At 43.6% G+C, this 22,086-nt stretch overlaps 1 protein-coding gene across 3 annotated transcripts in view; it reads left to right on the top strand.

The window, feature by feature from the left end:
* The window catches only part of PDCD4 (programmed cell death 4), a 241,828-nt gene that overhangs the window by 123,311 nt on the left and 96,431 nt on the right, over positions 1 to 22,086 (top strand). For all 3 annotated transcript variants that reach the window (XM_029610358.1, XM_029610361.1, XM_029610359.1), the window contains exon 8: positions 13,890 to 14,001. In XM_029610358.1, the coding sequence (XP_029466218.1) occupies positions 13,890 to 14,001 (112 nt within the window). The remainder of the gene's footprint in view (positions 1 to 13,889; positions 14,002 to 22,086) is intronic.

A 22,086-nucleotide genomic window follows, 5' to 3' on the forward strand; every position in this document is an offset into this window, starting at 1 on the left:
CCTCATTAAATTGCAATCTAACATTAATATGAGACATTAGATTTTAGATCAGCAAGATCTCACCACCCATAGTCCTTCCGCAGCTAGCCCTTTGTATTATGGATACTGCGTATGGGATATTACAGCGGTAATCGTTCAGTTCTCAGTCCCTTCAGCGCTTTCCGCCCAAGTCTGCCATCCACTCCGCAGCTTTGTCCAGCCCTTCAAATGTGTATACCTTTCCATCTCTCCAAACTTTCAGTGTGGCGGGAAAGAGTAGAGAATATCTAATATTTTTGTTGTATAAATATTGGCATGTAGGCGAAAATAGCTTCTGTTTTGCATCAACTGCTGCGGAAAAGTCCTGAAAAATAATTATTTTCTGCTCTTGATATATGAGTTCTCTCCGCTTGCGAAACGCCGTCAATATCATTGTTTTTTGGGTCCAATCTAAGAATCTTGCAATGACTAGCCGGGGCCTGCGTTCTATAGCACGTCTTGGCCCTAGCCTGTGCACTCTTTCAATTGTCAATTTTCCAGCTAGCTCCGGGAGTTGAAGTGCTTGTGGTAACCATCCCTCCAACAGCCCTTTCAACTCTCCCTCACCGATTGCTTCAGGAAAACCAAGGAATTTTAAGTTGTTTCTTCTAGCTCAATTTTCCAAGTCCTCCAATTTGTTCACTGTCTCTTTCATTTCGGTTTCGAGGGTGTTGACTCGCGTGGTGAGTGCCTGTGCGTCCTCTTCTGCTGCTGCGATCCGTCCTTCTGCAATATCTAATCTTTTCCCAATGTCTCCCATAGCTTCTTTAAGAAGTTGAAAATTTTCTGAGATACCATCGAATTTGGGCTCAAGCCCCTTTAGCATCGCTTCCGTTAGTCGGGAGATCATTAGGTCGTCCAGGCCCATGCCTTCCGTTGCACCGCGTGTGTCGGCCATTTTAGGTTCTGGCTCTCCACTCTTAGTTTTGTCTTTTTTTACCGGTTTTGCAGACTTCGTTCTCCCACTGATTGTATAAAATCACCATCCAGGCGATCAATTTAATGGCTCTTTTTTTTCGATTTTCGGGGGGCAACACCCGGAGCCGTTCTGAGACTGATCCGTCCGGCTCACTGCATCACGTGACCCACAGCCCCAGCTTTTACGGTTTGGGGATAACTAGCTGATGTGGCGCTTACTATCCTTAATCACTAAGCCTGATACTTTTGATGCGACTTGCAACATTACTCTCTGCTTTCATGGCAACAGTTAAGGGAAATTGGATTCAAACAGCATCCGAGGGCCCTGACGTTTACGGTCTGGTAAACTGATAAGCATAGGGGTAACCGGCACAGTGCAGCAGATACTGGCATAAGCATGCTGGGCAGACTGGGTGGATCATTCGGTCCTTTTCTGCTGTCATTTCTATGTTTCTGTGTTTCTATATTAGGAAAATGGAACAAACCAGGCTGTTAAGGAACCCTACACAGAAACTACACGCCAGCAGAATACCTCACCTCAGTCACATGTGCAGACACTCACCTAACAAAGAATAGACCATAAAGCATAACTAGAAACATGCAGACACAAACTGAACTGGAAACCGGAACAAGCCAGAGAGACTGCATGTAGTGTGGCAAAGGAAAAAAAGAAACATCACTAATCCTCTTAAAACAAATCAAGAAATATAAAATAGCAGTAAAACCATACTAACAAAAAGAACAGATTTCAAAACAGCTGACGAATGTAATTTCAAAATAGCAGACACAAAAACCCAGTAATGAAAAATAAGGATAAAAAAATGTTTTGCTCTGCATACCTGGGAACGTTTGATATCCAGGTGCTTTGAGTTTGTTTTGAATTAGGAGAAGGGATGGTTTGCTTGCAACTTTCTCCTTTCTTTGACACACCCAAGCGCGCTCTCACTCTGGCTCTCAATCACAAACATTCTTTTTCTTTCTTATATAGGCTCTTAATCACACATTTACATACATGCTATCTGTCTTTATACAAACACACACACACACACACACACACACATGCTTTTAATCAGTTACATACATGCTGTCTCTTTCTCTCACACACCAGGCTCTCATTCACACACTTACACACAGCCTCTCAACCACATACTCACATGCTCTCCCACCTACACCAGCTCTCAATCACACACAGAAACACATGATCTCTCTCTTACTTATATACACAGATTCTTAATCATACATACACATGATCTCTCTCACTTAAACATACAGGTTCTCAATCAAACACTTACATTCATTCTATCTCACACACAGGCTCTCAGTCACACACTCTTTCACACAAACAGGTTTTCAATCACACACACAGGCTCTCAGTCACTTACATACATGCTGTCACACACACACACAAGATCTCAAACACATATGCTTGCTCACGCACTCATTCTCTCTCTCTTCCCACCCCCAGCAAACTAGTGGCAGCAACAACCTCCTCCACTTTCAAGTCTAGCAGCAGCAGCAGTCTCCTACTTCCAGCCCCTACGGCCTCGAGAAAGTAGTCCCATCGGCCATGGGGCCTGATGTTGCTCCTTTTTTGCTCTGAGCCACGCTGCTCTTCTTCGGGCAGCACCTCTTTTCTTCGGGCCGATACTGCCCACGCTAGCATGGTCTCTTCTTCCCGCACGTGTGTACCACTTCCTGTTCCAGGCTGTGGGGAGTGGGAAAAAGATATCATGCTGGTACCACTGACTGCAGCTCTCCTGCCATGTTCCGCCCAGGCTATCAACATTTTAAGCCCAGCAGAGGATGAGTTCCTATTTCAATGGGGCAGGGGATGCAGCTGGGCCAGCTAGGGACTGGGAAGTGTGGATCTAATTCAGTGGAGCACAGGATTTGGTGAGAGAGGTAATGGTGGTGGGTCTGCTTGGCAATAGTGATCATAATATGATCACATTTAAATTAATGACTGGAAGGGGGACAGTAAGCAAATCCACGGCTCTCGTGCTAAACTTTCAAAAGGGAAACTTTGATAAAATTAGAAAAATAGAAAAAAAACTGAAAGGAGCAGCTACAAAGGTAAAAAGTGTGCAAGAGGCATGGCCATTGTTAAAAAATACCATCCTAGAAGCACAGTCCAGATGTATTCCACACATTAAGAAAGGTGGAAAGAAGGCAAAACAATTACCGGCATGGTTAAAAGGGGAGGTGAAAGAAGCTATTTTAGCCAAAAGATCTTCATTCAAAAATTGGAAGAAGGATACAACAGAAGAAAATAGGATAATGCATAAGCGTTGGCAAGTTAAATGTAAGACATTGATAAGATAGGCTAAGAGAGAATTTGAAAAGCCTGTGAGGGAGTCAGTTGGACCATTAGATGATCGAGGGGTTAAAGGGGCACTTAGAGAAGATAAGGCCATTGCGGGGTGTCATCAATGCCCGGTGGGGCTCTGGGAGCGCTACTGGCTGATCAGGTGCTTGTCCACGTTTCTTTGGAGGAGGAAGCTCGTCCGGGTCAACACTAGGGTTCAATCCTTCATGGCCAGTTGAGTTGGCATCAATACCACTGGTCGGTAGCTGAGCACCCAGGGGCCCTATCCCCTCCTTCAAGCAGTTAGGATCAGGGCACATATTACCCCTGGGGGGATGATGACTCTAATGTTTCTGATGATGTATCGGATGGTCTCCTCTCAGACCTTTCTCTTCCTGCTGACAGAATGAAGTTTCCTTTGGAAGACCTCTCCTTTGCAGGATTTGTCAGGGTGATGGCGGAGGCCATTTCTTTTCAGTTATAGACTTAGGATACCCGGCACAGGATGCTGGATATCCTCCAGTATGTGGAGCCTTCCAAAGAGATCGTGGCAGTCTCAGTGCATGAGATCCTTGTGGAGTTGCTGATGAGGATGTGGGAAACTCCCTCTTGCTTCCTCCCGTGATTAGGAAGGTGGACGCACTATATCTTGTCCAAAAGGCTCTCGAATTTGACAAGCATCAACTATCCCACCATTCTGTGGTAGTTGAAGCCACTCAGATCCATTCTTCTATGCCCCCGGGCCATGCATACTCTTGAGAGAGGGAAGTTTTTCAGGTTGCCATGTCTATTGCCTGCATAATGGTCTACCAGCTCTATATAAGCCTATATATGTGGGATATTTGGAAGCAGATGCAGGAGGTGTCCGAGCGGTTGCCTCAACAGCAGCAGGACATTCTTCAGTTGCTGGTGCATAAGGGCCTGGAGCGCAGAAAACATGGGGTCAGGTCGACCTACAATGGTTTCGAAATGGCATTGAGGGTATCTGCAGCTGGAATCAGTGTCTGCATACTTGCCTGGTTGAGGGCATCCGATCTCCATTAGGAAGTTCAGGAACAACTGACTGGCGTGCCATGCACTGGAGAGAATCTCTTCGGAGATAAGGTGAAAAACGCGGTGGCTCAGATGTGGAAGCACCTTGCGACACTCCAACAATTCTCTGCTGGCACACAGGACTCGTCCTTCTCTGTTAGGAAGTCTTTGAGGTCTGGCTAGAGGAAGTCTTTCTTCCACCCAAGGAGATATTATCCTTCATCTCCTCAACTCCATCAGTAGCAGCAAGCTCTTCACAGCCATCCCAGGCAGCAGAGTGCTGCAAAGCCCCAGCTGGCATTCCAGTCAACTATTGGGATGGTGTGTTGACTGGATCGTAGGGAACACAGCCAAGTCCACTGTACCGGAGGCAATGGACCCCCCGTCAGGAGACTGGAGTTCTATGCAAACCAGTGGCCCATTGTAACCTTTAACCATTGTCTGGGAAGGGTAAAAATTAAATCTTTTGAGTACCCATAGGGGCTCGGGAGGAAAGTACTTCTTGCAGAGCTCTTCTCCCTCTTTATGGTCAGAGCAGTGAAACCCATCCCACAGGGTAAAGAGGGTGGGGATTTTACTCCTGGTACTTCCTGATGCCAAAGAAAACAGGAGGACACAATCTCATCCTAGACTCAAGGGCCCTGAACAGGGGTTCCCCTTCAGTCTCTTTTTTTTCCATGCAGCAATTGCCTCGTGGTTCTCAGAAGCTCTGTGAGATTTTCCTCACGGAACTTTCCAAAACTTTTTCCCCATCCCGGGGTCCCCCCCATCGACCGTCTATCTCCGCTAGCATTGGTAGGTTTTTACCTCGTTCTTTGTGGTCAGTACCCGACGGTGCTCTCATCGGTGCCCAACGACCACCGACTGCGTGCCACGTTTATTTTTTCAAAAATGGCGACCGGCTTTCAGAGGTGTCCCAAGTGTCCGAGGACTTATGTCCATTACGGCCCCGCATGATGTATGCGTTTTATACTTGGGGCCTTGCCATGACATCCAACTGTGTACCATTTGCGCCCAAATGACTCCGACATTGAAAAAATGGAACACCTATTCAAATCTAAGCACTCGACCCCCGTCTACTCCAGCTAAGAGTGCACCAACTCAAAAGTAGTTTTCGTCATCGACCCTGTCGCCATCAACGTCTCAGCACCATTGAGACAACGGTGGCTGCCAGTCACCGGGATCTTTGCGTTCAAAAGCATTGACATCCTCATCCTTGGTGCCAGCGAAGAACCGGGCCGAGCACCGAGAAAAACACAGACATCGAAGAGATACTTCCTCCGGTGCCGGCACCGACAAGGCATCTGCATTGATGGAACCACCGACCAAAAGGTCCCGGGGAAAGGAGTCCCCATCCTCCTCTAGGCTCGGGATACCGAGGCGTTCCCCACCTGCAATCGTGCCGGGAGCCAAGACTCCACATACTCCTGTGGACCCTCCGGTGACGCCTATAGAGCCTCCAACCCCGGAAGCTGTGTTACCAACACCAACCTTCTGGAAGGAATTGGACCGAATGGTCCAAGAGGCAGTTTTCAAAGCGCTTCGAGGATTTCAGTCGCCACGGCACAGACTCCCATGCTAAGGCCTGACCCGGTGCCAGCGATGCTGTCTCCGCTACTGGAAAGACTAGACACCCTCATCGGCGCACTTCCATTGGTGCCCGTGCCTCCCGGACCAACGATGCCTCTGAGGCCACCAATTCTTCCACCGCCATCAACCCTGATTCCTCTATCATCGGACGATGAAGACTGTGACCCGTCTATGCCGGACCCGATTCCAGGGCCATCGGGTATATTGCCAACCCGATGCCCATTGAAAACACTGTGATACCATCAGTGTCTCCACCGGCCTCTGTGCCGCCTCCACCTTTTTCGGTGCCTCCACTGATTACATCCGTGCCACCTCTTGATCCAGCTGGATTAGGGCTTCTCCCTCCATCAGAACCACAGGGTGCAGGAGACCAGCCATACGATCCCTGGAGTGATGATTCTGAGGACATCCCATCGGAGCCTTCACCTCCAGAGGAAAGATGGCGCTCCCCTCCAGAGGACCTCTCATTTGCAAGCTTTATAAAGGAAACCATCCCTTTTAAGCTGCAAACTAAAGAGGATGCCAGACACAGGATGCTGGAAGTTCTGCAATTCATGGATGCCCCCAAGGAAGTGATGGCAATTCCAGTCCATGAAGTTCTGCTTGACCTGTTGCATCGTACCTGGGAGCACCCAGGTACAGTTCCACCAGTGAACAGGAAAACTGATGCTACCTACCTGGTTTAATCAGCCCCAGGATTCCAGAAAACCCAGCTCCCTCACCACTCCGTAGTGGTCGAATCCGCTCAGAAGAAAGCTAAGAGGTCCCGGCCTCATTCTTCTGCCCATCCTGGAAAAGAGCAAAAATCCTTGGATGCCTTCGGCCGCAGAGTATTTCATGGTTCTATGTTAATGGCATGTGTAGCAGCCTATCAGCTACACATGACACAATACTCTAGAAACCTCTGGAAGCAAGTTCAGGATTTCTCCGAATCCCTGCCGGAGGAGTTTCAAGAGAGATTGAATTCCATCCTCCAGAAGGGCCTTGATGCCGAAAGCACAAGGTCAGAGCTCCCTTTGATACCTTTGAGACTGCCTCCAGAGTGTCAGCAGCAGGCATAAGTGCTCAATGTTGGGCATGGTTGCAATCTTCCGACTTGCGTCAAGAAGTCCAGGATAGGTTAGCAGACCTTCCCTGCACAGGGGACAACTTATTTGGAGAGAAAATCCAAGAAACAGTTGCGCAACTCAAAGACCACCGTGAGACATTGCGCCAACTATATCTGCTGTTCCCTCTAATTTTTCGTCCACTACCAAAAGGCAATTCAAAAGGGATCCAAGGAGGCTAACCTATAAAACCTGTAGGTATTACTCTCCTCTGTCCCGGACTCGTCCAACCAGGCCCTATCAAAAAGGTCAACCTTGTCAGCACAGGCCTCCAAAAACCCAACCAGCTCTGCAGATGGGTCCTGAATCGGGATTTTGACTCCCTTCTGGAAAGCAACAGTCAACCCCCGCCTCCAGCAACATTTTCTGTAGAAGGCTGCTTGTGCCACTTTGCAAACATGTGGCACACAATCACAACGGACCAATGGGTCCTTTCTGTGGTTGCCCAAGGTTAACGTCTAAACTTCCTCACGCTACCATCGGACTCTCCACCTCAACCCGTGTGGAGTTTAACCAGCCATTCTCCACTTCTCGAGGAGGAACTTTCAACCCTCAACCAGTCCAATGTCATAGAACAGGTTCCCCGACTGCAGCATGGGAAAGGATTCTATTCCCGATATTTTCTAATTCCAAAAAAGTCAGGCGACATTCGTCCTATATTGAATCTTCGTGCCCTAAACAAACATCTATGCAGGGAAAAGTTCAGGATGATAACCTTGGGCTCCATGCTCCCTCTCCTCCAAAAGGGAGATTGGCTTTGCTCTCTAGATCTTCAGGAGGCGTATGCCCATATAGCAATAACCCCTCCGCATCAAAAATACCTCAGATTCTAAGTTGGTCACCGTCATTTCCAATACCGAGTGCTACCGTTCGGCCTAGCATCAGCACCCCGTATGTTCACAAAATGCCTGGCAGTAGTAGTTGCTTACCTAAGACAACAAAGCATCCATGTCTATCCGTATCTAGACGATTGGTTACTCAGAGGTCCATCCAAGGAGGTAGTACTTCACTCCCTCCATCTCACTCTACAGCTACTACAATCCTTAGGGTTTCTCATAAACTATCCCAAGTCAAATCTGACTCCATCACGTACCTTCTCCTTCATCGGAGCGGATTTAAACATCATACAAGCCAAAGCGTTCCTCCCAAGGAATCGAGTGCGCACATTATCAACCTTGGCCAAAGCAGTACAGACTCGCCAAACCACAACAGCTCGTCATCTACTAACCTTACTACATGGCGTCCACGGTTCACGTTACCCCAGTGGCTCATCTAGGCATGAGAATAACATAATGTGCTTTTAAAGACCCCAGTGGTCCCAATCATATCAACATATGACCCACATTGTCCATATTACCAGCCAGCTTCGTCTCTCACTAGCTTGGTGGATACAGGAGTCCAATCTTTGATAGGTCTACCCTTTCAATCTCCAGAACGTCAGATTACACTGACAACAGATGCCTCCAACCTCGGTTGGGGAACCCATGTCAACAACCTGCAAATCCAGGGAACCTGGACCACAGCGGAATCAAAACACCAGATAAATTTTCTGGAGCTCAGAGCAATACAATTCGCCCTATTTGCTTTCCAGGATTACCTATCCAACAAGGTAATCCTAATTCAAACAGACAACCAGGTAGCGATGTGGTACCTCAACAAGCTAGGGGGCACAGGCTCTTACCTGCTATGCCATGAGGCAGCGCAGATATGGGCCTGGGCTCTCTCACACTCCATGCTACTGAGAGCAACCTACCTGGCAGGCGTGGACAATGTAATGGTGGACAATCTCAGCCCGACCTTTCATCCCCACGAATGGTCCCTGGATCCCACTGTAGCGAACAGAATTTTCCACCAGTGGGTCCACCCGCACATAGACCTCTTTGCAACAATTCACAACCGCAAAGTGGACAACTTCTACTCTCTACACTGCAACCGAGGGATGCCTTCGCCCACTCACGGACAAAGGATCTTCTGTATACCTACCCTCCACTTCCACTCATCAGCAAGACTCTTATGAAATTACGACACGACTGGGGCTCAATGATCCTCATAGCCCCTTACTGGCCATGTCAGGTTTGGTTTCCCATCCTTCGCGACCTCTCAGTCCAGCAATCAATTCACATGGGCACAGATCCAACTCTGATAACACAGAACAACAGACTATTGCGTCATCCGAACCTCCATTCCCTGTCTTTGACAGCATGGATGTTGAAAGGTTAATCCCTTAACCTTTCCGATAATGCGTCCCAGGTCCTCGTAGCTTCACAAAAGCCTTCTACTAGGAAATCTTATCGTTCCAAATGGAAAAGATTTTCCTTGTGGTACACGACAAAGGAATTAGATTACGTTTCCTGCCTCACAGCAAGGTTCCTGGACTACCTCTGGTATCTCTTGGAGTCTGGTCTACAAACTTCCTCCATCCGAGTGCATGTCAGCACCATAGCCGCTTACAACAAAGGCATAAGAGAAGCACCGATCTCGGCGCAACCCCTTGTAAGGCGCTTTATGAGAGGCTTGTTACAACTGAAGCCTCCACTGCATCCTCTGGTTCCAGCATGGGACCTCAATGTGGTACTAACATGGCTCATGCAACCTCCGTTCGAGCCCCTGCACTCCTGCGAGCTATGTCATCTCACTTGGAAAGTGCTCTTTCTACTTGCTTTAACATCAGCTCACAGAGTCGGTGAGCTACAGGCGCTGGTAACATACCCACCTTACACAAAGTTTCTCCACGATCGTGTGGTACTCTGCACGCCTAAATTTTTGCCAAAGGTAGTGTCTGATTTCCACTTAAATCAATCTACTACCCACATTTTTTCCAAAACCCCACTCACACCTAGGTGAGCGGACCCTGCATTCCTTGGACTGTAAACTTGTGCTCGCCTTTTATTTGGACCGCACTGCAGACCATAGGAAGTCCACCCAACTGTTTGTCTCCTTCGATAAAACCAAACTGGGAGTTCTGGTGGGCAAGCAGACCCTGTCCTCCCAGCTGGCGGACTGTATTACCTTCTGCTACCAACAAGCAGGCATTCCGCTACATGGACGCGTGAAAGCACATTCAGTAAGAGCCATGGCAACGACAGTAGCGCACCACCGTTCTGTACCTCTTGCTGACATCTACAGAGCTGCCACATTGAGCTCTCTTCACACCTTTGCATCTCTTTATTGTCTTGACAAGACTGGCAGGCAAGATTCCATCTTTGGCCAGTCTGTCCTGCGTAAATTGTTTCCAGTTTAATAACCCAATTTTATTTATTTATTTATTTATGCATTTCTTATATACCGTGAGTCAGAACACATGATTCTATCTTTACGGTTTACAATGTAGCTAAAAACAGGTAAGAAACATAAGATACAATTAATAAAACAATAAGGATAATTAATTAAGTTAAACATAATACTTCCTTCCTGCGACCCACTGTGAAACTCAGGCTGCCCTCCTACCCAAAACCACGTTGTTGGGTGCTTTTGGTTCACTTACTCGGGCATCCTGTAGCTCGTTATTCACCCATATGTGAGGACTACCATCCTGCTTGTCCTGGGAGAAAGCAGAGTTGCTTACCTGTAACAGGTGTTCTCCCAGGATAGCAGGATGTTAGTCCTCATGAAACCCGCCTGCCATACCGTGGAGTTGGGTTCACTTACGTTTTATTTTATTTTTTGCTCTTACTTTTTGCTACAAATGAGACTGAAGGGGGACCCCTGCTGGGTGCAGGGTTAGTGGCATGCTGGGCATGCTCAGTGTGCCAGTCAAAGTTCTAGAACATAAAAACATAAGAAATTGCCATGCTGGGTCAGACCAAGGGTCCATCAAGCCCAGCATCCTGTTTCCAACAGAGCCCAAAGCCAGGCCACAAGAACCTGGCAATTACCCAAACACTTAAGAAGAACCCATGCTACTGATACAATTAATAGCAGTGGCTATTCCCTAAGTATAATTGATTAATAGCCATTAATGGACTTCTCCTCCAAGAACTTATCCAAACTTTTTTTGAACCCAGCTACACTAACTGCACTAACCACATCCCCTGGCAACAAATTCCAGAGCTTTATTGTGCGTTGAGTGAAAAAGAATTTTCTCCGATTAGTCTTAAATGTGTTACTTGCTAACTTCATGGAATGCCCCCTAGTCCTTCTATTATTCGAAAGTGTAAATAGCCAAGTCACATCTACTCGTTCAAGACCTTTCATGATCTTAAAGACCTCTATCATATCCCCCCTCAGCTGTCTCTTCTCCAAGCTGAACAGCCCTAACCTCTTCAGCCTTTCCTCATAGGGGAGCTGTTCCATCCCTTTTATCATTTTGGTTGCCTTCTCTGTACCTTCTCCATCGCAACTATATCTTTTTTGAGATGCGGCGACCAGAATTGTACACAGTATTCAAGGTGCGGTCTCACCATGGAGCGATACAGAAGCATTATGACATTTTCCATTCTATTAACCATTCCCTTCCTAATAATTCCTAACATTCTATTTGCTTTTTTGACTGCTGCAGCACACTGAGCCGACGATTTTAAAGTATTATCCACTATGATGCCTAGATCTTTTTCCTGGGTGGTAGCTCCTAATATGGAACCTAACATCGTATAACTACAGCAAGGGTTATTTTTCCCTATATGCAACTCCTTGCACTTGTCCACATTAAATTTCATCTGCCATTTGCATGCCCAATCTTCCAGTCTTGCAAGGTCCTCCTGTAATGTATCACAGTCTGCTTGTGATTTAACTACTCTGAATAATTTTGTATCATCCGCAAATTTGATAACCTCACTCGTCGTATTCCTTTCCAGATCATTTATATATATATATTGAAAAGCACCGGTCCAAGTACAGATCCCTGAGGCACTCCACTGTTTACCCTTTTCCACTGAGAAAATTGACCATTTAATCCTACTCTCTGTTTCCTGTCTTTTAACCAGTTTGTAATCCACGAAAGGACATCGCCTCCTATCCCAAGACTTTTTAGTTTTCGTAGAAGCCTCTCATGAGGGACTTTGTCAAACACCTTCTGAAAATCCAAATACACTACATCTACCGGTTCACCTTTATCCACATGTTTATTAACCCCTTCAAAAAAATGAAGCAGATTTGTTAGGCAAGACTTCCCTTGGGTAAATCCATGTTGACTGTGTCCCATTAAATCATGTCTTTCTATATGCTCTACGATTTTGATCTTGAGAATAGTTTCCACTATTTTTCCCGGCACTGAAGTCAGGCTCACTGGTCTATAGTTACCCGGATTGCCCCTGGTAAATATTGGGGTTACATTGGCCACCTTCCAGTCTTCAGGTACAATGGATGATTTTAATGATAGGTTACAAATTTTAACTAATAGATCAGAAATTTCATTTTTGAGTTCCTTCAGAACCCTAAGATGCATACCATCCAGTCCAGGTGATTTGCTACTCTTTAGTTTGTCAATCTGGCCTACTTTGACAAAAGTGTTCCATGATTGGGCTCCATCCTGATGTCACCCATATGTGAGAACTAACACCCTGCTGTCCTGGGAGAACACCTGTTACAGGTAAGCAACTCTGCTTTCTGTACACATATCCTCCAATTCCATTGGTGCCGAAGACTTTGAAGCTTCACAAGGACAATGGGACTGTGATCCTCATAGCCTCTCACTGGCCAAGACAGGTCAGTTTTCACTTCTTCAGAAGATGTCCATCAGGAAACTGATCAGACTGGGGACTTCCCCAGATTTCATCACTCAGTTTTGGGGAAGGTTGTGGCATCCAAACTTCCAGGCCCTGTTGCTCACAGCCTGGATGTTGAGAAGCTGATCCTACAACTGCTTGATCTCACAGAAGATGTCTCTCTGGTCCTGGTAGCTTCTAGAAACCTTTCCAATAGCAAGACCTATGCACTGAAGTGGAGGAGGTTTTCAGAATGGTGTGAGCAGAAGGACTTAGATCCCTTCTTCTGCTTCACACAAAAACTGCTCGACTATCTTCTACACCCTTTGTTCCTCAATTCTGTTATAAGATGGAAGGGATCCCATGTGGATGTGTGGTATAATGCATGCTGGCATGCTCAAAGAGGCTTAGTCAAAGTTCTAGAAACTTTGATATAAATTTACTGTGCCAGGCTCAAGCTGACAATTTATTATTTATTTATTTAGCATTTTTATATACCGATTTTCCAGTAACAGAATTACTAATTAAGTCTGTTTACATTCTAAACAATAACCATGACAAGAGGATGTCTTACAATAAACAGGTAGATTGAACTTGGCTAAAACTAAATGGGGTTAACAACATAAAGTAAAAGATATGGGGCCTAATGTAGGCTGGAGTTAAGACAATCACCCATGTGTGAGACTGCCATCCTGCTATCCTTTGAGTTGCTTACCTTTTCCAGGTAAACAACTCTGCTTTCTCCTTTTCCTTCATTGTCCCTTCTCATTTTTGTGTCTTCTCAGCTATTGTCTGCTTTCATTGTCTCTTCCTGGTCACACATCCTGGTATTTTTACTGTTCTCATGGTATAATGCTGTAAAGATAGTATAACAGAAGGATGCCATAGGTCTCCATCCAAATATAAACTCTACATTGTATGGGATACAGGCTGCTGAAACATCTGAAATGGGACATCTGACTCTTATGCATGTGTAGGGCTTAGCTTTACAAAATGGCATTGTGATAGAAGACCTTCCAAGCCACCCTGTACATCACCCACATTATATGCCTCCCAAAATTTCTCACTTATTTTTTTTAATTATCTGAAATTAATTGCTCTTGTTTGCAAATCAGCAAGGTTTATAGGTCATCTGAAAGAGGGAAAACAATTACATGGTGCCTGCCAATTAAGGAAACATTCTAATTTTTAATTGTGATTAACCTGGTGCTGAATTATTTTTAGCTGTGTGTTTCTTCTCAGTTTTTATAAATGACAAGACTTTTTTTTTGTTACTAGAGCTGCATTGGATCGTGCAACAGTGCTCCTGAGTATGAAGGGCAGAAAACGTATAGACAATGTGTGGGGATCAGGAGGTGGGCAGCAGCCAGTTAAAAATCTCATTAAAGAGGTAATTTTGCAAAGTTAATTGTGTAAATATTGTCTGACCTATCTGTTTTTCTGTACATGCTAAATGTATGACACATTTTTATTTATGTACAGATGATACCACATTGGTTCTTTTGGCCAACTCTTATCTATACAAAAATGGCAAAGTACTATGGACTAGATTTAAGGACTGGGCAACATTAGTGCAGAAAACCACAAAAAGGTTTCAAGTTAGTTTCATTGCACAGTTTTCAAATAGTACATATTTTACCCCAAGCATTTTATTTCCTGCATCTTCTGTGCGAGAAAAAAATCCACAGGAAGAGTTGACTGATTTGCAAATATTTTACCTGAATCTAAAATCCAGTCATGTATGTATGATCTGATGCTAAAAGTATCCACTGGAAATACTAGCCTAGTAAAAGAGCTTATGTGCAGTGGAAATATGTTAGTACTTTTAATTTCTTTTAGTGGCTTGTTGAACACAGTACATTTTGTTTCCTTCTGTTGATTGTTATCATTAGACTCTAGCTTGAAAAAGGTCAGTGCAGAAACAGAATGAGAAATTTAGTTTTTATAATAATGCAAGTATTGCAGAGATTGTGTACATTTTTTTTTTTTTATCAAGCAGTAGATCTAATTTTTCTGAAGATAAGCAGGCTGAATTAGCCATGCTGTCTGGGATTGCCCCCTGGTGGCCTGGAGCGGAACGTCTCATAGAATGTTAGAAAAAACTTTCCTTCCTTGCTCCTGTGTGCCTGTGTGGTGGATTCCCGCCGACTGACTCTCTCCCTCAGTCTAAATTTTCCTGCAACGGTAATGGTCACAGTTCTTCTCTCTCCTCAGAGTTTTTTAAAATTTTTATTCTTTCTCTTTCCCTCACTTAGGTGAGCCCCCAAAGGCACTTTTGAGTGCCAAAATGGTGCCGAAACCCTCTGATTTCAAATTTTGTCAGTGTAGCAAAATAATGTCACTTCCTGGTGAGCATACACTATGCTATATTAGTTGAGACTACAACAAAGGGGCCTGTCATCATTGCGGACTGATGTCTCCTCAAGCACAGCGGCACAGAGCTGCGAAGATCGCTGCATTTAGGGCCCCTGGTGAGGGAACTTCGGGATCATACGCTCCGAGGCAGACTCACTCTTCTCCAGGTAAACCTTCTCACCGGAAGCAGGCAACCTCATTAGAACCCAGCGAAAATGTAAAAAATGGAGCACAGGTGCACAAGAAGCACACAGACGTGCCGAAGCATCGTCGAAGCCCTGAGACTGTTGATAGCGTCGAACGAGGCGCTGAAGCGTCATCAAGACTCCGCGTCGATTGTGTCGACCAACGTGTCCAAACATCATCGAATACCTGCTGCGTCGAAAGAACAAAGTTGCCTGAAGCCAACGCACAAGACTGTGCATTGTACGATGCACACTGCGTCGACTCCTGTGTCAAAAAGCATTGTTTCAATTCTGATGCATTCAGCATCGAGTAAACAATCGACACATTCGACGCATAACATCAAAAAAACGATGCACACGACTCAAGAGCACCGTGATTCTAGATCGCCTTCTCACTCAACTGATTCGGAGATAGAGATTACGGATTCATCAGCAGAAAACATACTGGACACTCCACACCGTCCGCCTTCTTCCTCGACCAAATGCCCATCTGAGCATACGGGAACACACTTTGATACTCCTCCCACAATACAAAGGAAAAAAGATTCAAATTCTACCAGCAAGGCTTTACATAAAGCAGCCTCTCAATCTCTCTCCCAAATCACTGGTATCCTTCAAACTTTCTTTGAGAATTTAGTGTCTTCCCAAAATCTACCTCCTCCATCTAGTCCATCAAGAGAAGACTTGGTTGAAATTGTTAAATCACTTCACCTGTTGTCCACTCCAAGAAGGATGACCACAAACAATTTGCGAGCCCAATCCTAGTACCAGAGGAAAGGCTGACTCATTCCCCTCCATCTTCCCCAGAATTCTCCATAAGCATACCTTCAGATCATCTGGAAGAGCAACCGGAACCATCTTCACCTCCAGAAGATTTTTCCTACCCAAAATTCATTGAAAAAGTTGGTACTACCTTAAACCTGGAAACAAAGAAACTCCCATATCCAAGAGCGGAGGTCCATGGCCTATTAAAAATCTTCGATATGCCTATGGAACCAACAGCTTTACTCTCCTACTCTGTTTTGGACAGAGTGATGGATAAGGTTTGGGAATCCCCTTTCTCAGGTCTAATTACCTCAAAAAAGATGAATCTAAAATTTTAGGATGCAAAAATCAAAATACTATACTTCAACCAACTTGCCACATGCATCCTATTGTCATGGAAACAGCCATGAAGAGGGGTAGAAAGTTAAGACTATACTCCAACTAAGGACAGCCGATATCTTGAAGACTTCAGGAAGAAAGTTTTCAGGGATCCAAGCTTAATGCAAAGATCCAGCAACATCAGTGTTATATTGTGCAGTATTTTTATGAATGTCTGCAGAAAATAAAACCTGATTCTCCACAATTGGATGCTGATATCCAGAAACAATGCATTTCGGATATGGAAGAAGCAATCTGTCATTTTCTCCGAACAGTCTGAGAGGTTTGATACCTCAGCCAGGACTTCAGCCTCAGATATTGTAGCCCACAGAATAGCATGACTCAGAGCAAGTGCAATTTGAGAAGAAGTCCATGACAAGTTGGCAGACCTCCCATGAAACGAGGGGGATACCTTATTCAGAGAAAAGTTAAAAGAAACTGTGATGCAACTAAAAGACCAAAGTATTGCGGTATCCTCATTAACATCACCTCAGGAACAAATAATGACAAAGTGTTATTACCCTCCATATAGGAGACCTTTCTATCCTAGATGCCCATATAGGCCATATAGTTCTTACAAACCTCCACCATATCAGCCAAGATCCTAACCACCTGTTCCTCCATTTCTGGGTAGAAACAGATGTCAGAGGACAATGAAGCAACCATGACAAGTGGTTCCAAAACCACAACGGACTTTTTGAGCCAGTCCAGGCCACGGCTACAGATACCCATAGGAGGCTGTCTCCAATTATTTTTTCAAGAATGGAGCCAAATCACAACAGATCGTTGGGTCTTAAGTATAATTTTAAAAAATGGTTACCAACTGAAATTCTGCACAGTGCCAATACTCACACACTTAACCCCGTCCAAGTGGAAAACAGAGGAAGTTCAAATCTTACTACAAGAAATTCAGTCACTACCCAAACATGCGATTCAAGTTTTCCACCTCATTGGCAGTGCCAGGGATTTTATTCCCAATACTTCCTCATTCCCAAGAAAACTGGAGGCTTACGTCCAATCCTGGATCTCTGGTCTCTAAATCAATTCATCCTAGGGAAGAAATTCAAATTGTCTTCTCTGAAAACCATTTTGCCTTTTCTACAACCCAACGATTGGATGTGCTCTCTGGACCTCAAAGATGCAAATACTCACATACCGATACACTCAGCTTCCTGGTGTTATATTTGTTTCCAAGTCAGTGCCCAACATTATCAATACAAAGTCCTCCCATTTGGCCTCTCTTCAGCATCCAAGATATTTACCAAATGTTTATCGGTAGCCATGGCCTACCTTCAGAACCAAGGAATAAAACTGTTCCCTTACCTAGTTGACTGGCTAATTGTGGCAAAAAGCCCAGAGCTTCTAAATTGACACCAAATTCGAACCATTTCTTGTTTAGAAGGGTTAGGTTTCTTAGTAAATTACGAAAAGTCCAAACTCGTTCCATCTCAAACTCTACAATTCGTAGGAGCAATATTAAACACACACCTTTGCAAAGCTTTTCTTTCAAGCAACAGGAGTCGCACATTCTGAGAACTGGCATCGATCCTAAAACTCACAGCCCACAGCCCATCAAGTCTTAAAAGTTTTAGGTCAAGTGGCCGCAGCTATGTACATAGTACCCCACACTTTCCTCCATATGCAGTGTTTACAGCAGGGCCTAAACTCTCAATGGACACAGCACTTGCACCCCATGTCAAGACGACTAACCTTAACACAACCAATGTTAGATGACCTGGTGGCTAAGCCCTGGAATACTACAGGCAGGAGTTCTGTTTCAGAACCCGAACCACCAAACAGTAATGGCCATGGATGCCTCAACAAAGGGACGGGGAGCACGTGTGCTACATTTCAAAACACAAGGTCTCTGGTCCCACAGGGAAAGATCCCCACACATCAATCTCCTAGAACTATGACCCATTCGATTGGCAGTTCAAACATTCTCCCATATTCTTCAAGACAAGACAGTCATAGTATATACAGACAATCGAGTAGCAATGCTCTACATAAACAAGGAACGAGGGTCAGGTTCCAAGATTTATGCAGAGAAGCAATATTAATGTTGGAATGGGTGCTAACACATTCCATACGTGTCCAAGCTACATATCTTCCAGGAATAACAAACACAGCAGTAGACTGCACAGCAGAATATTTCACTCTCACGAATGGGAACTTCACCAACAAGTAGCCCTATCTCTTTTTCGACAATGGGGGTCTTCCGCAAATAGACCTTTTCACAACCAAGCAAAATGCAAAACTTCAAAATTTCTGCTCCCTTTACCCAAGCAACTGACAAATATCACAAGATGGCTTTTTACTCAAGTGGTTGGACAAACTGCTGTATGCCTTTCCACCAATCCCATTACTATCTCGAGTGATACAAAAATGCATAGCAGATGAATCTGATCTCATCCTAATAGCCCCAGTTGGCCAAGACAACCATGGTATGCGTACCTCATACACCTTTCCATACAACCACTGGTTTTTCCACAGAAGCCAGATCTCCTAACACAAGACAAGGGATCACTGATCCATCTCATGCAAGACTCCCTTCACTTAACCACATGGAGGTTGAAAGGGAGATTCTAAACCATCTCCAAGTTCCACCAGAGATTAAAGAAATTCTAGTATTCTCCAAGACGTTATCCAGGAGGAAAAACTATGCATCAAAATGGAAAAGATATCACTACTGGTGTGCATCATTAAAGCTTAACCCCTTTCATTCTTCACCGGAACAATTACTTGAATACCTGCATGTACTATATACTTCCGGTCTAGCGGTTTCTTCCATGAGGGTTCATCTTAGCGCCATAGCAGCGTATCATCCTTCAATTCAAGGAACATCTGTATCCACTCACCTGCTCATGGCTAATTTCATGAAAGGAGCCTTGAAACTCAGGCCTCCTATCACAAAACCTGCCATACCTTGGGACTTAAATGTGGTCTTGGAAGCTGTAATGCTCCCACCATTTGAACCAATGCAAACTTCAGAGCTAAAATTTCTCACTTGGAAAGTAGTGTTTCTAGTAGCAATAATCTCAGCTCGAAGAGTCAGCGAACTCCAAGTGCTAGTTCATTATCCCCCTTACCTTCAATTCTTCCATGACAAAGTAACCTTATGCACTCATCCATCCTTCCTTCCAAAGGTAATTTCAGTGTTCCATCTAAATCAGACCATCACACTACCTACCTTTTTTCCAAAGCCATATTCCAACAATCGGTAGATCCTTTTACACACACTGGATTGTAAAAGAGTGTTGGCCTATTATAAACAAAGGACCAACAATCCAGCAAGACACTCGCAGCTTTTCATCTCCTTTAATCCAAATGCACCAGGGCTACCAGTATCAAAGCGAACACTCTCCAACTGGCTTACTCAATGTATTGAATTCTGTTACTCGTCAAAGTCTCAACATCTTGTTTCAGCAGCCAAAGCTCATCCAATAAAAGCGATAGCACACCTTCGGCAAGTTCCTGTTGAAGACATTTGCAAAGCAGCGACGTGGTCTTCCCTTCATACCTTTATGTCCCATTATTGCCTCCAACACCATACAAAGTCTGATGCATTGATGGGGCAAGAAATATTACATCATGCAAAAAAATCTTATTAGAAAAAACTGCCCACACTTTGCAAAGATATACAAATTACATGTTAAATGAAGGTATCCTATGCTTTGTCTGTCACAGCTAGGGACTCCCAGACAGCATGGCTAATTCAGCCTGTTTATCTGCAGAAAAAAGCAAGTTTGCTTACTGTAAACAAGTGTTTTCCCATAGATAGCAGGATCAATTAGCCATGCGTTCCCACCCACCTCCCTGGACAGTTTTTTTACTACATTCCACATCTAATACTGCTATTTAAAAAGAGCTCCAGGGATGATCTGGGAAACTGTAGACCGGTGGGCCTACTGGGAGAAATCATGGAAACTATTCTAAAGAACAAAATCACAGAACATATAGATAGACATGGTTTAATGGGACATAGCCAGCATGGATTTACCCAAGGGAAGTCTTGCTTCACAAATCTGCTACATTTTGTTGAAGGGATTAATAAACATGGATAAAGCTGAACCGGTAGATGTAGTAAAAAAAATCAAAACAAAAAACTGTACAGAAGACGGTCTAACAAAGCCAGGAAGTAGACAAAGTAAATGTAGACCAGTCAACTTAGGTATAGGGATTCCTTTATTTATTATAACGCTGTATAAAATATGCCTGACTCAGGCCGAGTTTCGACCAGGGGTAGGGCTGAATCAGGGGCTGCAAAACATCAATTGTCAAAATTAAAAAATAAATACAATTAAAAACAAGTGTGCTTGTGCACAATCTAATATAATCTAACTCTTAATAAAAAATATTCTTAATTACCTCAGAAATGTTATAATAACCATTAAAAAATTAAACAAAGATAAAACATATATAACATTTAAAAAAGTATATAAAAATATTAAACATGACACGGCACAGATATAAATGTAGGAAAAATTACATATATTCATAAAATTATGAGATTAATGCATGCATGCATTACAAGTTTATTCAAGATAACAAACATGTATGTGGGGGAAAAAATGTTTTTTAAATAAAGTGAACTACCAGTATCTTAATTAAGAATAGTAACGGATCGATAGTCAATATTATTAAAATATTACCTTGAAACTCTTATCAATTACAAATAAGTACAGTGTGTTCTTCACCAAAAGAACAGCCGTCCTGATGGCATGTGAACTTCCTTCCTTGGTTATTTATAGCTTATATTGCCACGGGTATCAACAAAAATTGTGACAGCACACTGGAACAACTTTAAATAGTGAATAGCAAAAAAGATTTTGTCATTTACTGTTTAAAAACTACAGAAGCGTTATGTTAATCTTATTTCTTCTTCTTTCAATTGTCCTGAATTACTCTCCCTGTTCATTGTAACTTTCATTCTTATAATTTATGGTTTCCCCTGGTTTTGATGTAAACCGGTACGATAAGACGTGGTCTTGAGCATCGGTATATTAAAAGAATTTAAATAAATAAATACATATAAACTGCACTTTAAACTATGCATCGTGATTTATTACCAAGAGACAACTGGCGGCATACAGAAAGAGCTAAAGAATTACAAATAAATACAGCCTATTCTTAACCAATTAGACAGGATTCCTGATGGCATATGGGTAAAAATTACATTATTCTACGCTTCACCTTTAAGTTAATCAATACGATGGATTTGATCACATGAAAGTGGTGATACAAAAGAATTAGAAAATTATTTTACTTTAAATCATGATTACTTTCGGCTTGGGTCACCGCCGGTATCACAAAAAATTTGACAGGGCACCGGAACAACATTAAAGTTGTCAATAACGAAGAGGATTTCGTATTTACTGTAACGTTTTTAAAAGCCGAAACGAGATATAAAATAAAGAACTGGAATTATTCTTACTGCTATTTATTAATTAATTATAGAAGTATAAGTACTCCATATAAAAAAAAAAAAGGGATAGCATACCAAAAAAATGATTCTAATGATATTACCGATGCAAACCACGCAAATTATATTAGGAAGTATAAAGAATTTTAAAATTATATTATTTAATATAAATCTATTTAGGAAGCAAATGCATTGCACTAATCTATCCGATGGAATAAATCACACAAAGAAAGTGGTGATACAGAAGAATCAGCAAATTATTTTGCTTTCTTCCGTTGGTTATATTTAGCTTGTGTAGCCACGGGTATCACCAAAAATATAAACATGCACCAGAACAACTTTAGTGTTGTCAATAGCAAAGAGGATTTCG

This window comes from Rhinatrema bivittatum, chromosome 7, assembly GCF_901001135.1.
Source record: "Rhinatrema bivittatum chromosome 7, aRhiBiv1.1, whole genome shotgun sequence".
In the NCBI taxonomy this organism is placed as follows: domain Eukaryota; kingdom Metazoa; phylum Chordata; class Amphibia; order Gymnophiona; family Rhinatrematidae; genus Rhinatrema; species Rhinatrema bivittatum.